This window comes from Pseudophryne corroboree, chromosome 9, assembly GCF_028390025.1.
Source record: "Pseudophryne corroboree isolate aPseCor3 chromosome 9, aPseCor3.hap2, whole genome shotgun sequence".
Taxonomy (NCBI): domain Eukaryota; kingdom Metazoa; phylum Chordata; class Amphibia; order Anura; family Myobatrachidae; genus Pseudophryne; species Pseudophryne corroboree.
In genome coordinates this window covers 2,257,647-2,273,751 of record NC_086452.1, presented here as the reverse complement: position 1 = coordinate 2,273,751, position 16,105 = coordinate 2,257,647, and the positions used below count along the sequence as shown (strand labels likewise).

The window sequence follows — 16,105 nt, the reverse complement described above, 5'->3', positions numbered from 1 at the left end:
ATCAGTGCTGCTGCTGCATGTGAGCGGGAGTGCAGGATCAGTGCTGCTGCTGCATGTGAGCTGGAGTGCAGGATCAGTGCTGCTGCTGCATGTGAGCGAGAGTGCAGGATCAGTGCTGCTGCTGCATGCGAGCGGGAGTGCAGGATCAGTGCTGCTGCATGTGAGCGGGAGTGCAGGATCAGTGCTGCTGCATGTGAGCGGGAGTGCAGGATCAGTGCTGCTGCTGCATGTGAGCGGGAGTGCAGGATCAGTGCTGCTGCTGCATGTGAGCGGGAGTGCAGGATCAGTGCTGCTGCTGCATGTGAGCGAGAGTGCAGGATCAGTGCTGCTGCTGCATGCGAGCGGGAGTGCAGGATCAGTGCTGCTGCATGTGAGCGGGAGTGCAGGATCAGTGCTGCTGCATGTGAGCGGGAGTGCAGGATCAGTGCTGCTGCATGTGAGCGGGAGTGCAGGATCAGTGCTGCTGCTGCATGTGAGCGGGAGTGCAGGATCAGTGCTGCTGCTGCATGTGAGCGGGAGTGCAGGATCAGTGGTGGTGCTGCTGCATATGAGCGGGAGTGCAGGATCAGTGCTGCTGCATGTGAGCGGGAGTGTAGGATCAGTGGTGCTGCTGCATGTGAGCGGGAGTGCAGGATCAGTGGTGCTGCTGCATGTGAGCGGGAGTGCAGGATCTGTGGTGCTGCTGCATGTGAGCGGGAGTGCAGGATCAGTGGTGCTGCTGCATGTGAGCGGGAGTGCAGGATCAGTGCTGCTGCATGTGAGCGGGAGTGCAGGATCAGTGCTGCTGCATGTGAGCGGGAGTGCAGGATCAGTGGTGCTGCTGCATGTGAGCGGGAGTGCAGGATCAGTGGTGCTGCTGCATGTGAGCGGGAGTGCAGGATCAGTGCTGCTGCTGCATGTGAGCGGGAGTGCAGGATCAGTGCTGCTGCTGCGTGCGAGCGGGAGTGCAGGATCAGTGCTGCTGCGTGCGAGCGGGAGTGCAGGATCAGTGCTGCTGCATGTGAGCGGGAGTGCAGGATCAGTGCTGCTGCATGTGAGCGGGAGTGCAGGATCAGTGCTGCTGCTGCATGTGAGCGGGAGTGCAGGATCAGTGCTGCTGCTGCATGCGAGCGAGAGTGCAGGATCAGTGCTGCTGCTGCATGCGAGCGGGAGTGCAGGATCAGTGCTGCTGCATGTGAGCGGGAGTGCAGGATCAGTGCTGCTGCTGCATGTGAGCCGGAGTGCAGGATCAGTGCTGCTGCATGTGAGCGACAGTGCAGGATCAGTGCTGCTGCATGTGAGCGGGAGTGCAGGATCAGTGGTGCTGCTGCATGTGAGCGGGAGTGCAGGATCAGTGGTGCTGCTGCATGTGAGCGGGAGTGCAGGATCATTGCTGCTGCATGTGAGCGGGAGTGCAGGATCAGTGCTGCTGCATGTGAGCGGGAGTGCAGGATCAGTGCTGCTGCATGTGAGCGGGAGTGCAGGATCAGTGGTGCTGCTGCATGTGAGCGGGAGTGCAGGATCAGTGGTGCTGCTGTATGTGAGCGGGAGTGCAGGATCAGTGGTGCTGCTGCATGTGAGCGGGAGTGCAGGATCAGTGCTGCTGCTGCTGCTGCATGTGAGCGGGAGTGCAGGATCAGTGGTGCTGCTGCAGGAGTGCAGGATCAGTGGTGCTGCTGCATGTGAGCGGGAGTGCAGGATCAGTGGTGCTGCTGCTGCATGTGAGCGGGAGTGCATGATCGGTGCTGCTGCATGTGAGCGGGAGTGCAGGATCAGTGCTGCTGCTGCATGTCAGCGAGACTGCAGGATCGGTGCTGCTGCATGTGAGCGGGACTGCAGGATTGGTGCTGCTGCATGTGAGCGGCAGTGCAGGATCAGTGCTGCTGCTGCATGTGAGCGGGAGTGCAGGATCAGTGCTGCTGCTGCATGTGAGCGGGAGTGCAGGATCAGTGCTGCTGCTGCTGCATGTGAGCGAGAGTGCAGGATCAGTGCTGCTGCTGCATGTGAGCGAGAGTGCAGGATCAGTGCTGCTGCTGCATGTGAGAGAGAGTGCAGGATCGGTGCTGCTGCATGTGAGCGGGACTGCAGGATCGGTGCTGCTGCATGTGAGCGGGAGTGCAGGATCAGTGGTGCTGCTGCATGTGAGCGGGAGTGCAGGATCAGTGGTGCTGCTGCATGTGAGCGGGAGTGCAGGATCAGTGGTGCTGCATGTGAGCGGGAGTGCTGGATCAGTGCTGCTGCATGTCAGCGGGAGTGCAGGATCAGTGCTGCTGCATGTGAGCGGGAGTGCAGGATCAGTGCTGCTGCTGCATGTGAGCGGGAGTGCAGGATCAGTGCTGCTGCTGCTGCATGTGAGCGGGAGTGCAGGATCATTGCTGCTGCATGTGAGCGGGAGTGCAGGATCAGTGCTGCTGCTGCATGTGAGCGGGAATGCAGGATCGGTGCTGCTGCATGTGAGCGGGAGTGCAGGATCAGTGCTGCATGTGAGCGGGAGTGCAGGATCAGTGCTGCATGTGAGCGGGTGTGCAGGATCATTGCTGCTGCATGTGAGCGAGAGTGCAGGATCAGTGCTGCTGCATGTGAGCGGGAGTGCAGGATCGGTGCTGTTTCATGTGAGCGGGAGTGCAGGATCAGTGCTGCTGCTGCATGTGAGCCGGAGTGCAGGATCAGTGCTGCTGCTGCATGTGAGCGGGAGTGCAGGATCAGTGCTGCTGCATGTGAGCTTGAGTGCAGGATCAGTGCTGCTGCTGCATGTGAGCGGGACTGCAGGATCGGTGCTGCTGCATGTGAGCCGGAGTGCAGGATCAGTGCTGCTGCTGCTGCATGTGAGCGACAGTGCAGGATCAGTGCTGCTGCTTCATGTGAGCGAGAGTGCAGGATCAGTGCTGCTGCTGTATGTGAGCTTGAGTGCAGGATCAGTGCTGCTGCTGTATGTGAGCTTGAGTGCAGGATCAGTTATGCTGCTGCATGTGAGCCGGAGTGCAGGATCAGTGCTGCTGCATGTGAGTGAGAGTGCAGGATCAGTGCTGCTGTATGTGAGCTTGAGTGCAGGATCAGTGCTGCTGCTGCATGTGAGTGAGAGTGCAGGATCAGTGCTGCTGCATGTGAGTGAGAGTGCAGGATCAGTGCTGCTGCATGTGAGCGGGAGTGCAGGATCAGTGCTGCTGCTGCATGTGAGCGGGAGTACAGGATCAGTGCTGCTGCTGCATGTGAGCCGGAGTGCAGTATCAGTGCTGCTGCTGCATGTGAGCGACAGTGCAGGATCAGTGCTGCTGCTGCTGCATGTGAGCGGGAGTGCAGGATCAGTGCTACTGCTGCATGTGAGCGGGACTGCAGGATCGGTGCTGCTGCATGTGAGCGGGAGTGCATGATCAGTGCTGCTACTGCATGTGAGCCGGAGTGCAGGATCAGTGCTGCTGCTGCATGTGAGCGACAGTGCAGGATCAGTGCTGCTGCTGCATGTGAGCGAGAGTGCAGGATCAGTGCTGCTGCATGTGAGCGAGAGTGCATGTGAGCGGGAGTGCAGGATCAGTGCTGCTGCTGCATGTGAGCTGGAGTGCAGGATCAGTGCTGCTGCTGCATGTGAGCCGGAGTGCAGGATCAGTGCTGCTGCTGCTGCATGTGAGCTGGAGTGCAGGATCAGTGCTGCTGCTGCTGCATGTGAGCGGGAGTGCAGGATCAGTGCTGCTGCATGTGAGCGGGAGTGCAGGATCAGTGCTGCTGCATGTGAGCGGGAGTGCAGGATCAGTGCTGCTGTATGTGAGCCGGAGTGCAGGATCAGTGCTGCTGCTGCATGTGAGCGGGACTGCAGGATTCGTGCTGCTGCATGTGAGCGGGAGTGCAGGATCAGTGCTGCTGCTGCATGTGAGCCTGAGTGCAGGATCAGTTGCTGCTGCATGTGAGCGACAGTGCAGGATCAGTGCTGCTGCATGTGAGCGACAGTGCAGGATCAGTGCTGCTGCATGTGAGCGAAAGTGCAGGATCAGTGCTGCTGCATGTGAGCGAGAGTGTATGTGAGCTGGAGTGCAGAAACCGTGCTACTGCTGCATGTGAGCGGGAGTGCATGATCAGTGGTGCTGCTGCATATGAGCGGGAGTGCAGGATCAGTGCTGCTGCATGTGAGCGGGAGTGCAGGATCAGTGGTGCTGCTGCATGTGAGCGGGAGTGCAGGATCAGTGGTGCTGCTGCATGTGAGCGGGAGTGCAGGATCAGTGGTGCTGCTGCATGTGAGCGGGAGTGCAGGATCATTGCTGCATGTGAGCGGGAGTGCAGGATCATTGCTGCTGCATGTGAGCGGGAGTGCAGGATCAGTGCTGCTGCATGTGAGCGGGAGTGCAGGATCAGTGCTGCTGCATGTGAGCGGGAGTGCAGGATCAGTGGTGCTGCTGCATGTGAGCGGGAGGTCAGGATCAGTGGTTCTGCTGCATGTGAGCGGGAGTGCAGGATCAGTGCTGCTGCTGCATGTGAGCGGGAGTGCAGGATCAGTGCTGCTGCTGCATGTGAGCGGGAGTGCAGGATCAGTGCTGCTGCTGCATGTGAGCGAGAGTGCAGGATCAGTGCTGCTGCTGCATGCGAGCGGGAGTGCAGGATCAGTGCTGCTGCATGTGAGCGGGAGTGCAGGATCAGTGCTGCTGCATGTGAGCGGGAGTGCAGGATCAGTGCTGCTGCTGCATGTGAGCGGGAGTGCAGGATCAGTGCTGCTGCTGCATGTGAGCGGGAGTGCAGGATCAGTGCTGCTGCTGCATGTGAGCGAGAGTGCAGGATCAGTGCTGCTGCTGCATGCGAGCGGGAGTGCAGGATCAGTGCTGCTGCTGCATGCGAGCGGGAGTGCAGGATCAGTGCTGCTGCATGTGAGCGGGAGTGCAGGATCAGTGCTGCTGCTGCATGTGAGCGGGAGTGCAGGATCAGTGCTGCTGCTGCATGTGAGCGAGAGTGCAGGATCAGTGCTGCTGCTGCATGCGAGCGGGAGTGCAGGATCAGTGCTGCTGCTGCATGCGAGCGGGAGTGCAGGATCAGTGCTGCTGCATGTGAGCGGGAGTGCAGGATCAGTGCTGCTGCTGCATGTGAGCCGGAGTGCAGGATCAGTGCTGCTGCATGTGAGCGACAGTGCAGGATCAGTGCTGCTGCTACATGTGAGCGGGAGTGCAGGATCAGTGGTGCTGCATGTGAGCGGGAGTGCAGGATCAGTGCTGCTGCTGCATGTCAGCGAGACTGCAGGATCGGTGCTGCTGCATGTGAGCGGGACTGCAGGATTGGTGCTGCTGCATGTGAGCGGGAGTGCAGGATCAGTGCTGCTGCTGCATGTGAGCGGGAGTGCAGGATCAGTGGTGGTGCTGCTGCATATGAGCGGGAGTGCAGGATCAGTGCTGCTGCATGTGAGCGGGAGTGTAGGATCAGTGGTGCTGCTGCATGTGAGCGGGAGTGCAGGATCAGTGGTGCTGCTGCATGTGAGCGGGAGTGCAGGATCTGTGGTGCTGCTGCATGTGAGCGGGAGTGCAGGATCAGTGGTGCTGCTGCATGTGAGCGGGAGTGCAGGATCAGTGCTGCTGCATGTGAGCGGGAGTGCAGGATCAGTGCTGCTGCATGTGAGCGGGAGTGCAGGATCAGTGCTGCTGCTGCATGTGAGCGGGAGTGCAGGATCAGTGCTGCTGCGTGCGAGCGGGAGTGCAGGATCAGTGCTGCTGCATGTGAGCGGGAGTGCAGGATCAGTGCTGCTGCTGCATGTGAGCGGGAGTGCAGGATCAGTGCTGCTGCTGCATGTGAGCGAGAGTGCAGGATCAGTGCTGCTGCATGTGAGCGAGAGTGTATGTGAGCTGGAGTGCAGAAACAGTGCTACTGCTACATGTGAGCGGGAGTGCAGGATCAGTGCTGCTGCTGCATGTGAGTGGGAGTGCAGGATCAGTGCTGCTGCTGCATGTGAGCGGGAGTGCAGGATCAGTGGTGCTGCTGCATGTGAGCGGGAGTGCAGGATCATTGCTGCATGTGAGCGGGAGTGCAGGATCATTGCTGCTGCATGTGAGCGGGAGTGCAGGATCAGTGCTGCTGCATGTGAGCGGGAGTGCAGGATCAGTGGTGCTGCTGCATGTGAGCGGGAGTGCAGGATCAGTGGTGCTGCTGCATGTGAGCGGGAGTGCAGGATCAGTGCTGCTGCTGCATGTGAGCGAGAGTGCAGGATCAGTGCTGCTGCTGCGTGCGAGCGGGAGTGCAGGATCAGTGCTGCTGCATGTGAGTGGGAGTGCAGGATCAGTGCTGCTTCATGTGAGCGGGAGTGCAGGATCAGTGCTGCTGCTGCATGTGAGCGGGAGTGCAGGATCAGTGCTGCTGCATGTGAGCGGGAGTGCAGGATCAGTGCTGCTGCATGTGAGCGGGAGTGCAGGATCAGTGCTGCTGCATGTGAGCGGGAGTGCAGGATCAGTGCTGCTTCATGTGAGCGGGAGTGCAGGATCAGTGCTGCTGCATGTGAGCGGGAGTGCAGGGTCAGTGCTGCTGCTGCATGTGAGCGGGAGTGCAGGATCAGGGCTGCTGCTGCATGTGAGCGGGAGTGCAGGATCAGTGGTGCTGCTGCATGTGAGCGGGAGTGCAGGATCAGTGGTGCTGCTGCATGTGAGCGGGAGTGCAGGATCAGTGGTGCTGCTGCATGTGAGCGGGAGTGCAGGATCAGTGGTGCTGCTGCATGTGAGCGGGAGTGCAGGATCAGTGGTGCTGCTGCATGTGAGCGGGAGTGCAGGATCAGTGGTGCTGCTGCATGTGAGCGGGAGTGCAGGATCAGTGGTGCTGCTGCATGTGAGCGGGAGTGCAGGATCAGTGGTGCTGCTGCATGTGAGCGGGAGTGCAGGATCAGACAAAGATATTGCAGGATGAGAACCAGAGGGCGTAGGTCCCTGCTTATGAGAGCTTACAGTGTAACTTACCTTATAATCCTGGTTACATTTCAGAGGATGTATAACGCGTCTCATATTCTGTTCATGATCTTTTAGGTTTAATACTAACTGTAAGATCACCTACATTTTAGTCTTTGTATAGCAGATAATTCTGGAATGTTGGAGAGCGCCGGCTACAGTGGTGTTATACACACCGGTCCATTGTGCTGTGAGACAGGATCTCATCTCCAGAATATTCTGTCATTAGTTAGAGGAGGTGACCATGTTCCATAGAACGCAGTGGGAATACCACCAATAGTCAGTGTGTAGCCGGTAACCATAGTAATATAATGAATGTGGTCTGTACACATTGAGAGTAACATAGTATCTAAGGTTGAAAAAAGAAAATTTGTCCATCGAGTTCAACCTATTTGTGGTCTACTATGCAGTTTTATTTTAGGGCTAATTTTGCCTGATGCTTATGTCAGCCGCAGTATTTTATTGTCAGCCGTAGTGTTTTATTGTCAGCCGCAGTGTTTTAATAACTGTAGTATGTGACTACACACCATAACCATGAATATCCTTATCCATTAGGAATTTATCTAACCCATTCTTAAAGGTGTTGACTGAGTCCGCCGTTACTACTTTTTCATGCAGGGAATTTCAAACACGTATCGTCCTTACTGCATTGTGCAGAATCTCCTCTCCTCTAACCTAAGCGGGTGTCCACGTGTCCTCTGTGCTGATCTTATCAAAAACAGGTCCCTCCCGAGCTCTGTGTATTGATCCCTTATATAATTGTAGATGTTGATCATGTCCCCCCTTAGTCTCCTCTTTTCCAGTGTAAACATGCCTAGCATTGCAAGCCTTTCCTCGTATTCCAGCATCCCCATGCCCTTGATTAGTTTGGTCGCCCGCCTTTGAACCTTTTCTAGCTCCAGGATATCCTTTTTGTAGTAAGGTGCCCAGAATTGTACACAGTATTCAAGATGTGGCCTCACTAGTGATTTATATAATGGGAGTATAATACTCTCGTCCCTTGCATCAATTCCCCGTTTTATGCATGCTAATATCTTATTAGCCTTCTTTGCTGCAGTCCTACTTTAGGTACTGCTGCTTAGTTTGCTATCTATGAGGACACCTAAGTCCTTTTCCAGTACAGAATCCCCTAATTGTACCCCATTTAGTAGGTAGGTGATAATTTTGTTCTTGCTACCGAAGTGCATTACCTTACACTTTTCTGTATTGAAACTCATTCTCCATTTTGCTGCCCATGCTTCCAGTTTAAATAAATCGTTCTGAAGAGACTCAGCATCTCCCTCCATATTTATAACCTTACACAATTTGGTATCATCTTCAAAAATTGACACCATGCTCTTTAGACCTACTGCTAGATCATTTATGAAAATGTTGAGCAATAGTGGTCCTAATACCGAGCCTTGTGGCACACCACTTAGTACTTCAGTCCAACTCTCTGCTCTCTATTATCTAACCAATTACTAACCCAAGTGCATATTGTGCTTCCTAGCCCTGATTCTTGTAGCTTGTAGATAAGTCTCATGTGTGGTACAGTATCGAAAGCTTTAGCAAAGTCTAAAAAGATTACATCCACCTCTTTACCCTGATCAAGGTTCGCACTACCTGTTTCTTAAAAGCTAAGCAAGTTGGTTTGACATGATCTGTCCTTCACAAATCCATGTTGGTTCCTTTTAATGATCTTATTGGCTTCAAGGAACTTCTGAATACTATCCCTTAGAATACCTTCCAATACTTTCCCCACTATAGATGTAAGACTAACTGGTCTATGATTACCCGGTTCAGCTTTACTTCCCTTTTTGAATATAGGCACTACTTCCGCTATATGCCGGTCTTTGGGAACCATACTTGATATAACTGAATCTTTGAAGATCAAAAATAGTGGTCTTGCTAGTTCAGAGTGAAGCTTCATTAGAACCCTTGGGTAAATTCCATCGGGACCAGGTGACTTATTAATCTTCAAATTTTTTAATCGGTCACAGACTACCTCCTCACATAAATAAGCACTTAGCAGTGGGACATAATCTTAGTTGAGATTTTGTGTTAGACCCAGCATTTGGTCCTCTCTGGTAAATACCGTTGAAAAAAACTCATTTAGTGTGTCCGCTATGTCATTATCATTATTGACTAAGACTCCCAACTTGTCTTTTAAAGGGCCTATACTCTCCTTCTTTAATCTCTTGCTGTTGATGTATTAAAAAAAAAAATTGGGATTCGCTTTGCTTTCCTTTTCTACTAGTTGTTCAGTTTCTACTTTAGCCGCTCTTATTTCCTTTTTGCATATTTTGTTACATTCCTTATAGTGCTGAAATGACTCTGCTTCCCCGTCAGATTTGTATTTTTTAAATGCTCGCCTTTTCTTGCTCATTAGTTCTCTTTTTGTTAAGCCACATTGGATTGGGATTTTTATTCCTTTTTTGTGCTGCTGGTGGGAATAAATTTGCGAGTATTATTAATTAGCAGTGATTTTAATACATCCCATTTCTCTGTAGTATTTTCTACTTGAAACAGAATTTCCTATTCAGTGTTCCTTAAAGCTTCCCTCATCATGACAAAGTTGGCGTTGTTAAAGTTTAGAGTCCTAGTTGCCGCTTTTCATTCTTTTCTCCATTTAGTTTGTCTGGGTGTTAGATGTGTTTTGGTTTATTTGCCCTCAGATAAGTAGATTTTCCGTGCTGTGATGTCTGGCTCCTCTGTACGAGGTGCGTGAGCTGCGATCACCTTCTGGACGTGCGCATTAGAGAAATAACCAGCGTCATAAGTCGCTGTTTCTGCACTTGTGTATTTATGAGATTGTTATATGTTGTGTACGTTGTATTAAGCGTTGTCTTTTCTTTCATCCTCTCTTATTGGTCTTGTTATTCACAGGAATATTTCTTTGATTCTAAAGTCCTGACAGATGGGGAGCTGGCTCCTAATGACAGATGTTGTCGAGTGTGTGGGAAGATTGGCCACTACATGAAGGACTGCCCCAAGCGCAGAAGGTGAGAGGCATTGCGCAGTATTATCTACGCCACGGGCGCAGAGCGTGCATCCGCCATAACTGCTACTGCCACGGGACTGAGGTCCCTGCAGCTCGCGCTCTATCTGCATCCTGTCTCTCCGGGGTCTCCTCTCCCAGACCAGGGGCATTCATAGGCCGTAGAGTAGGTACCCTGCAAGAAGGGCAGAACAGGTACTACTACCTCCCCTGGCCAGGGTATTTTCTCTAACGTCCTAGTGGATGCTGGGGACTCCGTAAGGACCATGGGGAATAGACGGGCTCCGCAGGAGACAGGGCACTTTAAGAAAGAATTTGGATACTGGTGTGCTCTGGCTCCTCCCTCTATGTCCCTCCTCCAGACCTCAGTTTGAATCTGTGCCCGGACGAGCTGGGTGCTACTTAGTGAGCTCTCCTGAGCTTGATAGAAAGAAAGTATTTTGTTAGGTTTTTTTATTTTCAGAGAGATCTGCTGGCAACAGACTCTCTGCTACGTGGGACTGAGGGGAGAGAAGCAGCCCTACTAACTGAAGATAGGTCCTGCTTCTTAGGCTACTGGACACCATTAGCTCCAGAGGGATCGTACGCAGGATCTCACCCTTTGTCGTCCGATCCCGGAGCCGCGCCGCCGTCCCCCTCGCAGAGCCAGAAGTCAGAAGCCGGTGTCTGAAGCAAGAAGACGTCAAAATTGGCGGCAGAAGACTCCAGTCTTCATATGAGGTAGCGCACAGCACTGCAGCTGTGCGCCATTGCTCCCACACACCTCACATACTCCAGTCACTGTAGGGTGCAGGGCGCAGGGGGGGGGGCGCCCTGGGCAGCAATTAAGAACCTCTTTGCAAAAAAGCAGCATATATACAGCTGGGCACTGTATATATGCATGAGCCCCCGCCATTATTTTACACACAAAACGCGGGACAGAAGCCCGCCGCTGAGGGGGCGGGGCTTCTTCCTCAGCACTCACCAGCGCCATTTTCTCTCCACAGCTCCGCTGAGAGGAAGCTCCCCAGGCTCTCCCCTGCAGAATCACGGTAGAGAGGGTAAAAAGAGAGGGGGGGCACATAAATTTGGCGCAAAAACAATATATACAGCAGCTACTGGGTTAACACTAAGTTACTGTGTGATTCCTGGGTCATATAGCGCTGGGGTGTGTGCTGGCATACTCTCTCTCTGTCTCTCCAAAGGGCCTTGTGGGGGTTCTGTCCTCATATAGAGCATCCCCTGTGTGTGTGGTGTGTCGGTACGCTTGTGTCGGCATGTTGGACGAGGAAGGCTATGTGGAAGCAGAGCGGGAGCAAATGAATGTGGGGTCGCCGCCGACGGCGCCGACACCCGATTGGATGGATATGTGGAAGGTTTTAAATGATAATGTTACTTCCTTGCATAAAAGGTTGGATAAAGCAGAAGCCTTGGGACAGCCGGGGTCTCAGCCCATGCCTGATCCTATGTCGCAGAGGCCATCAGGGTCTCAGAAGCGCCCACTATCCCAAATTGTTGACACAGATGTCGACACGGATTCTGACTCCAGTGTCGATGGCGATGATGCAAAGTTACAGCCTAAAATGGCTAAAGCCATCCGTTACATGATTATAGCAATGAAGGAGGTGTTGCACATCACTGAGGAAACCCCAGTCCCCTACAAGAGGGTTTATATGTATGGGGAGAAAAAGCAAGAGGTGAACTTTCCCCCTTCACATGAGTTAAATGAGTTATGTGAAAAGGCTTGGGAATCTCCAGATAGAAAACTGCAGATTTCCAAACGGATGCTTATGGCGTATCCTTTCCCGCCAACGGACAGGTTACGCTGGGAATCCTCCCCTAGGGTAGACAAAGCTTTAACACGCTTATCCAAGAGGGTAGTCCTGCCGTCACAGGATACGGCCACCCTAAAAGATGCTGCAGATAGAAAGCAGGAGGGTATCCTGAAGTCTCTTTATACACATTCAGGTACCCTACTAAGGCCGGAGATTGCGTCGGCCTGGATGTGTAGTGCGGTAGCAGCATGGACAGATACCTTATCTGAGGAACTTGATACCTTGGACAAGGATACTATAGTACTGACCCTGGGGCATATAAAAGACGCTGTCCTATATATTAGAGATGCCCAAAGAGACATTAGCCTACTGGGCTCTAGAATAAATGCAATGTCGATTTCTGCCAGAAGGGTCCTGTGGACTCGGCAATGGACAGGCGATGCCGACTCAAAAAGGCACATGGAGGTTTTACCTTACAAGGGTGAGGAATTGTTTGGGGACGGTCTCTCAGACCTGGTCTCCACAGCTACGGCTGGAAAGTCAAATTTTTTGCCATATATTCCCTCACAACCTAAGAAAGCACCGTATTACCAAATGCAGTCCTTTCGATCACAAAGAGGCAAGAAAGTACGAGGTGAGTCCTTTCTTGCCAGAGGCAGGGGTAGAGGAATGAAGCTGCACAATACAGCTAGTTCCCAGGAACAGAAGTCCTCCCCGACTTCCACTAAATCCACCGCATGACGCTGGGGCTCCACAGGCGGAGCTAGGCCCGGTGGGGGCGCGTCTCCGAATTTTCAGCCACAAGCGGGTTCACTCCCAGGTAGATCCCTGGGCTATAGAGATTGTGTCTCAGGGATACAAGCTGGAATTCGAAGAGATGCCCCCTCACCGTTACCTCAAATCGGCCCTGCCAGCTTCCCCCTTAGAGAGGGAAATAGTGTTAGCTGCAATTCACAGATTGTATCTTCAGCAGGTGGTGGTAAAGGTTCCCCTCCTTCAACAGGGAAGGGGTTACTATTCAACCATGTTTGTGGTACCGAAACCAGACGGTTCGGTCAGACCCATATTGAATTTAAAATCCCTGAACATATACCTGAAAAGGTTCAAGTTCAAGATGGAATCGCTCAGAGCGGTCATCGCAAGCCTGGAAGGGGGGGATTTTATGGTGTCTCTGGACATAAAGGATGCTAACCTTCATGTCCCCATTTATCCACCTCATCAGGCGTACCTCAGATTTGTGGTACAGGATTGTCATTACCAATTTCAGACGTTGCCGTTTGGTCTCTCCACGGCACCGAGAATATTTACCAAGGTAATGGCGGAGATGATGGTGCTCCTGCGAAAGCAAGGGGTCACAATTATCCCATACTTGGACGATCTCCTCATAAAGGCGAGGTCCAGAGAGCAGTTGCTGATCAGCGTGGCACGCTCTCGGGAAGTGTTACAGCAGCACGGCTGGATTCTAAATATTCCAAAGTCGCAGTTGATTCCTACGACTCGTCTGCCATTCCTGGGCATGATTCTGGACACAGACCAGAAAAGGGTTTATCTCCCGATAGAGAGAGCTCAGGAGCTCATGACACTGGTCAGAGACCTATTAAAACCAAAACAGGTGTCAGTGCATCACTGCACGCGAGTCCTGGGAAAGATGGTGGCATCATACGAGGCCATTCCCTTCGGCAGGTTCCATGTGAGGACCTTTCAGTGGGATCTGTTGGACAAGTGGTCCGGATCACATCTACTGATGCATCGGCTGATCACCCTGTCCCCCAGGGCCAGGGTGTCTCTCCTGTGGTGGCTGCAGAGTGCTCACCTTCTCGAGGGCCGCAGATTCGGCATTCAGGACTGGGTCCTGGTGACCACGGACGCAAGCCTCCGAGGGTGGGGAGCAGTCACACAGGGAAGAAATTTCCAAGGTCTGTGGTCAAGTCAGTAGACTTGTCTTCACATAAACATCCTGGAACTGAGGGCAATATACAACGCCCTACGACAAGCGGAGACCCTGCTTCGCGACCGACCAGTGCTGATTCAGTCAGACAACATCACCGCAGTGGCTCATGTAAACCGCCAAGGCGGCACAAGGAGCAGGGTGGCGATGGCGGAAGCCACCAGAATTCTTCGCTGGGCGGAGAATCACGTAACTGCACTGTCAGCATTGTTCATTCCGGGAGTGGACAACTGGGAAGCAGACTTCCTCAGCAGGCACGACCTCCACCCCGGGAGAGTGGGGACTTCATCAAGAAGTCTTCACGCAGATTGCAAGTCGGTGGGAACTGCCACAAGTAGACATGATGGCATCCCGCCTCAACAAAAAGCTACAGAGGTATTGCGCCAGGTCAAGAGACCCTCAGGCGATAGCTGTAGACGCTCTAGTGACACCGTGGGTGTTCCAGTCGGTCTATGTATTTCCTCCTCTTCCTCTCATACCCAAGGTGCTGAGAATCATAAGAAGAAGAGGAGTGAGAACAATACTCATTGTTCCGGATTGGCCAAGAAGGACTTGGTATCCAGAGCTGCAAGAAATGCTCACAGAGGACCCATGGCCTCTGCCTCTAAGACAGGACTTGTTGCAACAGGGGCCCTGTCTGTTCCAAGACTTACCGCGGCTGCGTTTGACGGCATGGCGGTTGAACGCCGGATCCTAGCAGAAAAAGGCATTCCGGAGGAGGTTATTCCTACGCTGATAAAGGCTAGGAAGGACGTGACGGCTAAACATTATCACCGTATATGGCGAAAATATGTTGCTTGGTGTGAGGCCAGGAATGCCCCTACGGAGGAATTCCAGCTGGGCCGTTTCCTTCACTTCCTACAGTTGGGAGTGACTTTGGGCCTAAAATTGGGTTCCATTAAGGTCCAGATTTCGGCCCTATCCATTTTCTTTCAAAAAGAACTGGCTTCTCTTCCTGAAGTTCAGACGTTTGTGAAGGGAGTGCTGCATATTCAGGCCCCTTTTGTGCCTCCAGTGGCACCTTGGGATCTTAACGTGGTGTTGAGTTTCCTGAAGTCACACTGGTTTGAGCCACTTAAAACCGTGGAGTTAAAATTTCTCACGTGGAAGGTGGTCATGCTATTAGCCTTGGCTTCGGCTAGGCGTGTGTCAGAATTAGCGGCTTTGTCACATAAAAGCCCCTATCTGGTTTTCCATATGGACAGGGCGGAATTGCGGACCCGTCCGCAATTTCTGCCAAAAGTGGTGTCATCCTTTCATATGAACCAACCTATTGTGGTGCCTGTGGCTACTCGTGACTTGCAGGATTCCGAGTTACTAGATGGGGTCAGGGCTTTGAAGGTTTATGTAGCCAGAACGGCTAGGGTCAGGAAAACTGACTCGCTGTTTATCCTGTATGCACCCAACAAGCTTGGTGCTCCTGCTTCAAAGCAAACTATTGCTCGCTGGATCTGTAACACGATTCAGCAGGCTCATTCTGCGGCGGGATTGCTGCTGCCAAAATCAGTAAAAGCCCATTCCACAAGATAGGTGGGCTCTTCTTGGGCGGCTGCCCGAGGGGTCTCGGCATTACAGCTTTGCCGAGCAGCTACTTGGTCGGGTTCAAAAACTTTTGCAAAGTTCTACAAGTTTGATACCCTGGCTGAGGAGGACCTTGTGTTTGCTCAATCGGTGCTGCAGAGTTATCCGCACTCTGCCGCCCGTTTGGGAGCTTTGGTATAATCCCCATGGTCCTTACAGAGTCCCCAGCATCCACTAGGACGTTAGAGAAAATAAGATTTTACTTACCGGTAAATCTATTTCTCGTAGTCCGTAGTGGATGCTGGGCGCCCATCCCAAGTGCGGACTTTCTGCAATACATGTATATAGTTATTGCTTAAATAAGGATTATTGTTATGAGCCATCCGTTGAGTAAGGCTCAGTTGTTGTTCATACTGTTAACTGGGTATAATTATCACAAGTTATACGGTGTGATTGGTGTGGCTGGTATGAGTCTTACCCGGGATTCCAAAATCCTTTCCTTGTACTGTCAGCTCTTCCGGGCACAGTTTCCTTAACTGAGGTCTGGAGGAGGGACATAGAGGGAGGAGCCAGTGCACACCAGTAGTACTAAATCTTTCTTTAGAGTGCCCTGTCTCCTGCGGAGCCCATCTATTCCCCATGGTCCTTACGGAGTCCCCAGCATCCACTACGGACTACGAGAAATAGATTTACCGGTAAGTAAAATCTTATTATTCATCAGTAATGTTATGTTCTTACAATGTACATACATGACGGTGAGGATTGTGTATTCACTGTACAGATGGTTATTATAACTTACAGGAACGCTGATAATTCATATTTACCATTCTGAGCACTACTAGTAACTAACATTTCTCTGTCACACTACTGGGGCCACTGCCAGCGGGATCTGCTCTCTAGGTCCACAGGGTCTCTAGGTCCACAGGGTCTCTAGGTCCACAGGGTCTCTAGGTCCACAGGTTCTCTAGGTCCACAGGGTCTCTAGATCGACATATTCTAGGTCTACAGGTCAAAAGGTCAACATGAG

The 16,105-nt window shown here is 52.6% G+C and overlaps 1 protein-coding gene across 1 annotated transcript in view; it reads left to right on the top strand.

Moving 5' to 3' along the window:
* The window catches only part of TUT4 (terminal uridylyl transferase 4), a 424,536-nt gene that overhangs the window by 293,912 nt on the left and 114,519 nt on the right, over positions 1–16,105 (top strand). The window contains exon 25 of the mRNA XM_063938888.1: positions 9,744–9,859. Within this exon, the coding sequence (XP_063794958.1) occupies positions 9,744–9,859 (116 nt within the window). The remainder of the gene's footprint in view (positions 1–9,743; positions 9,860–16,105) is intronic.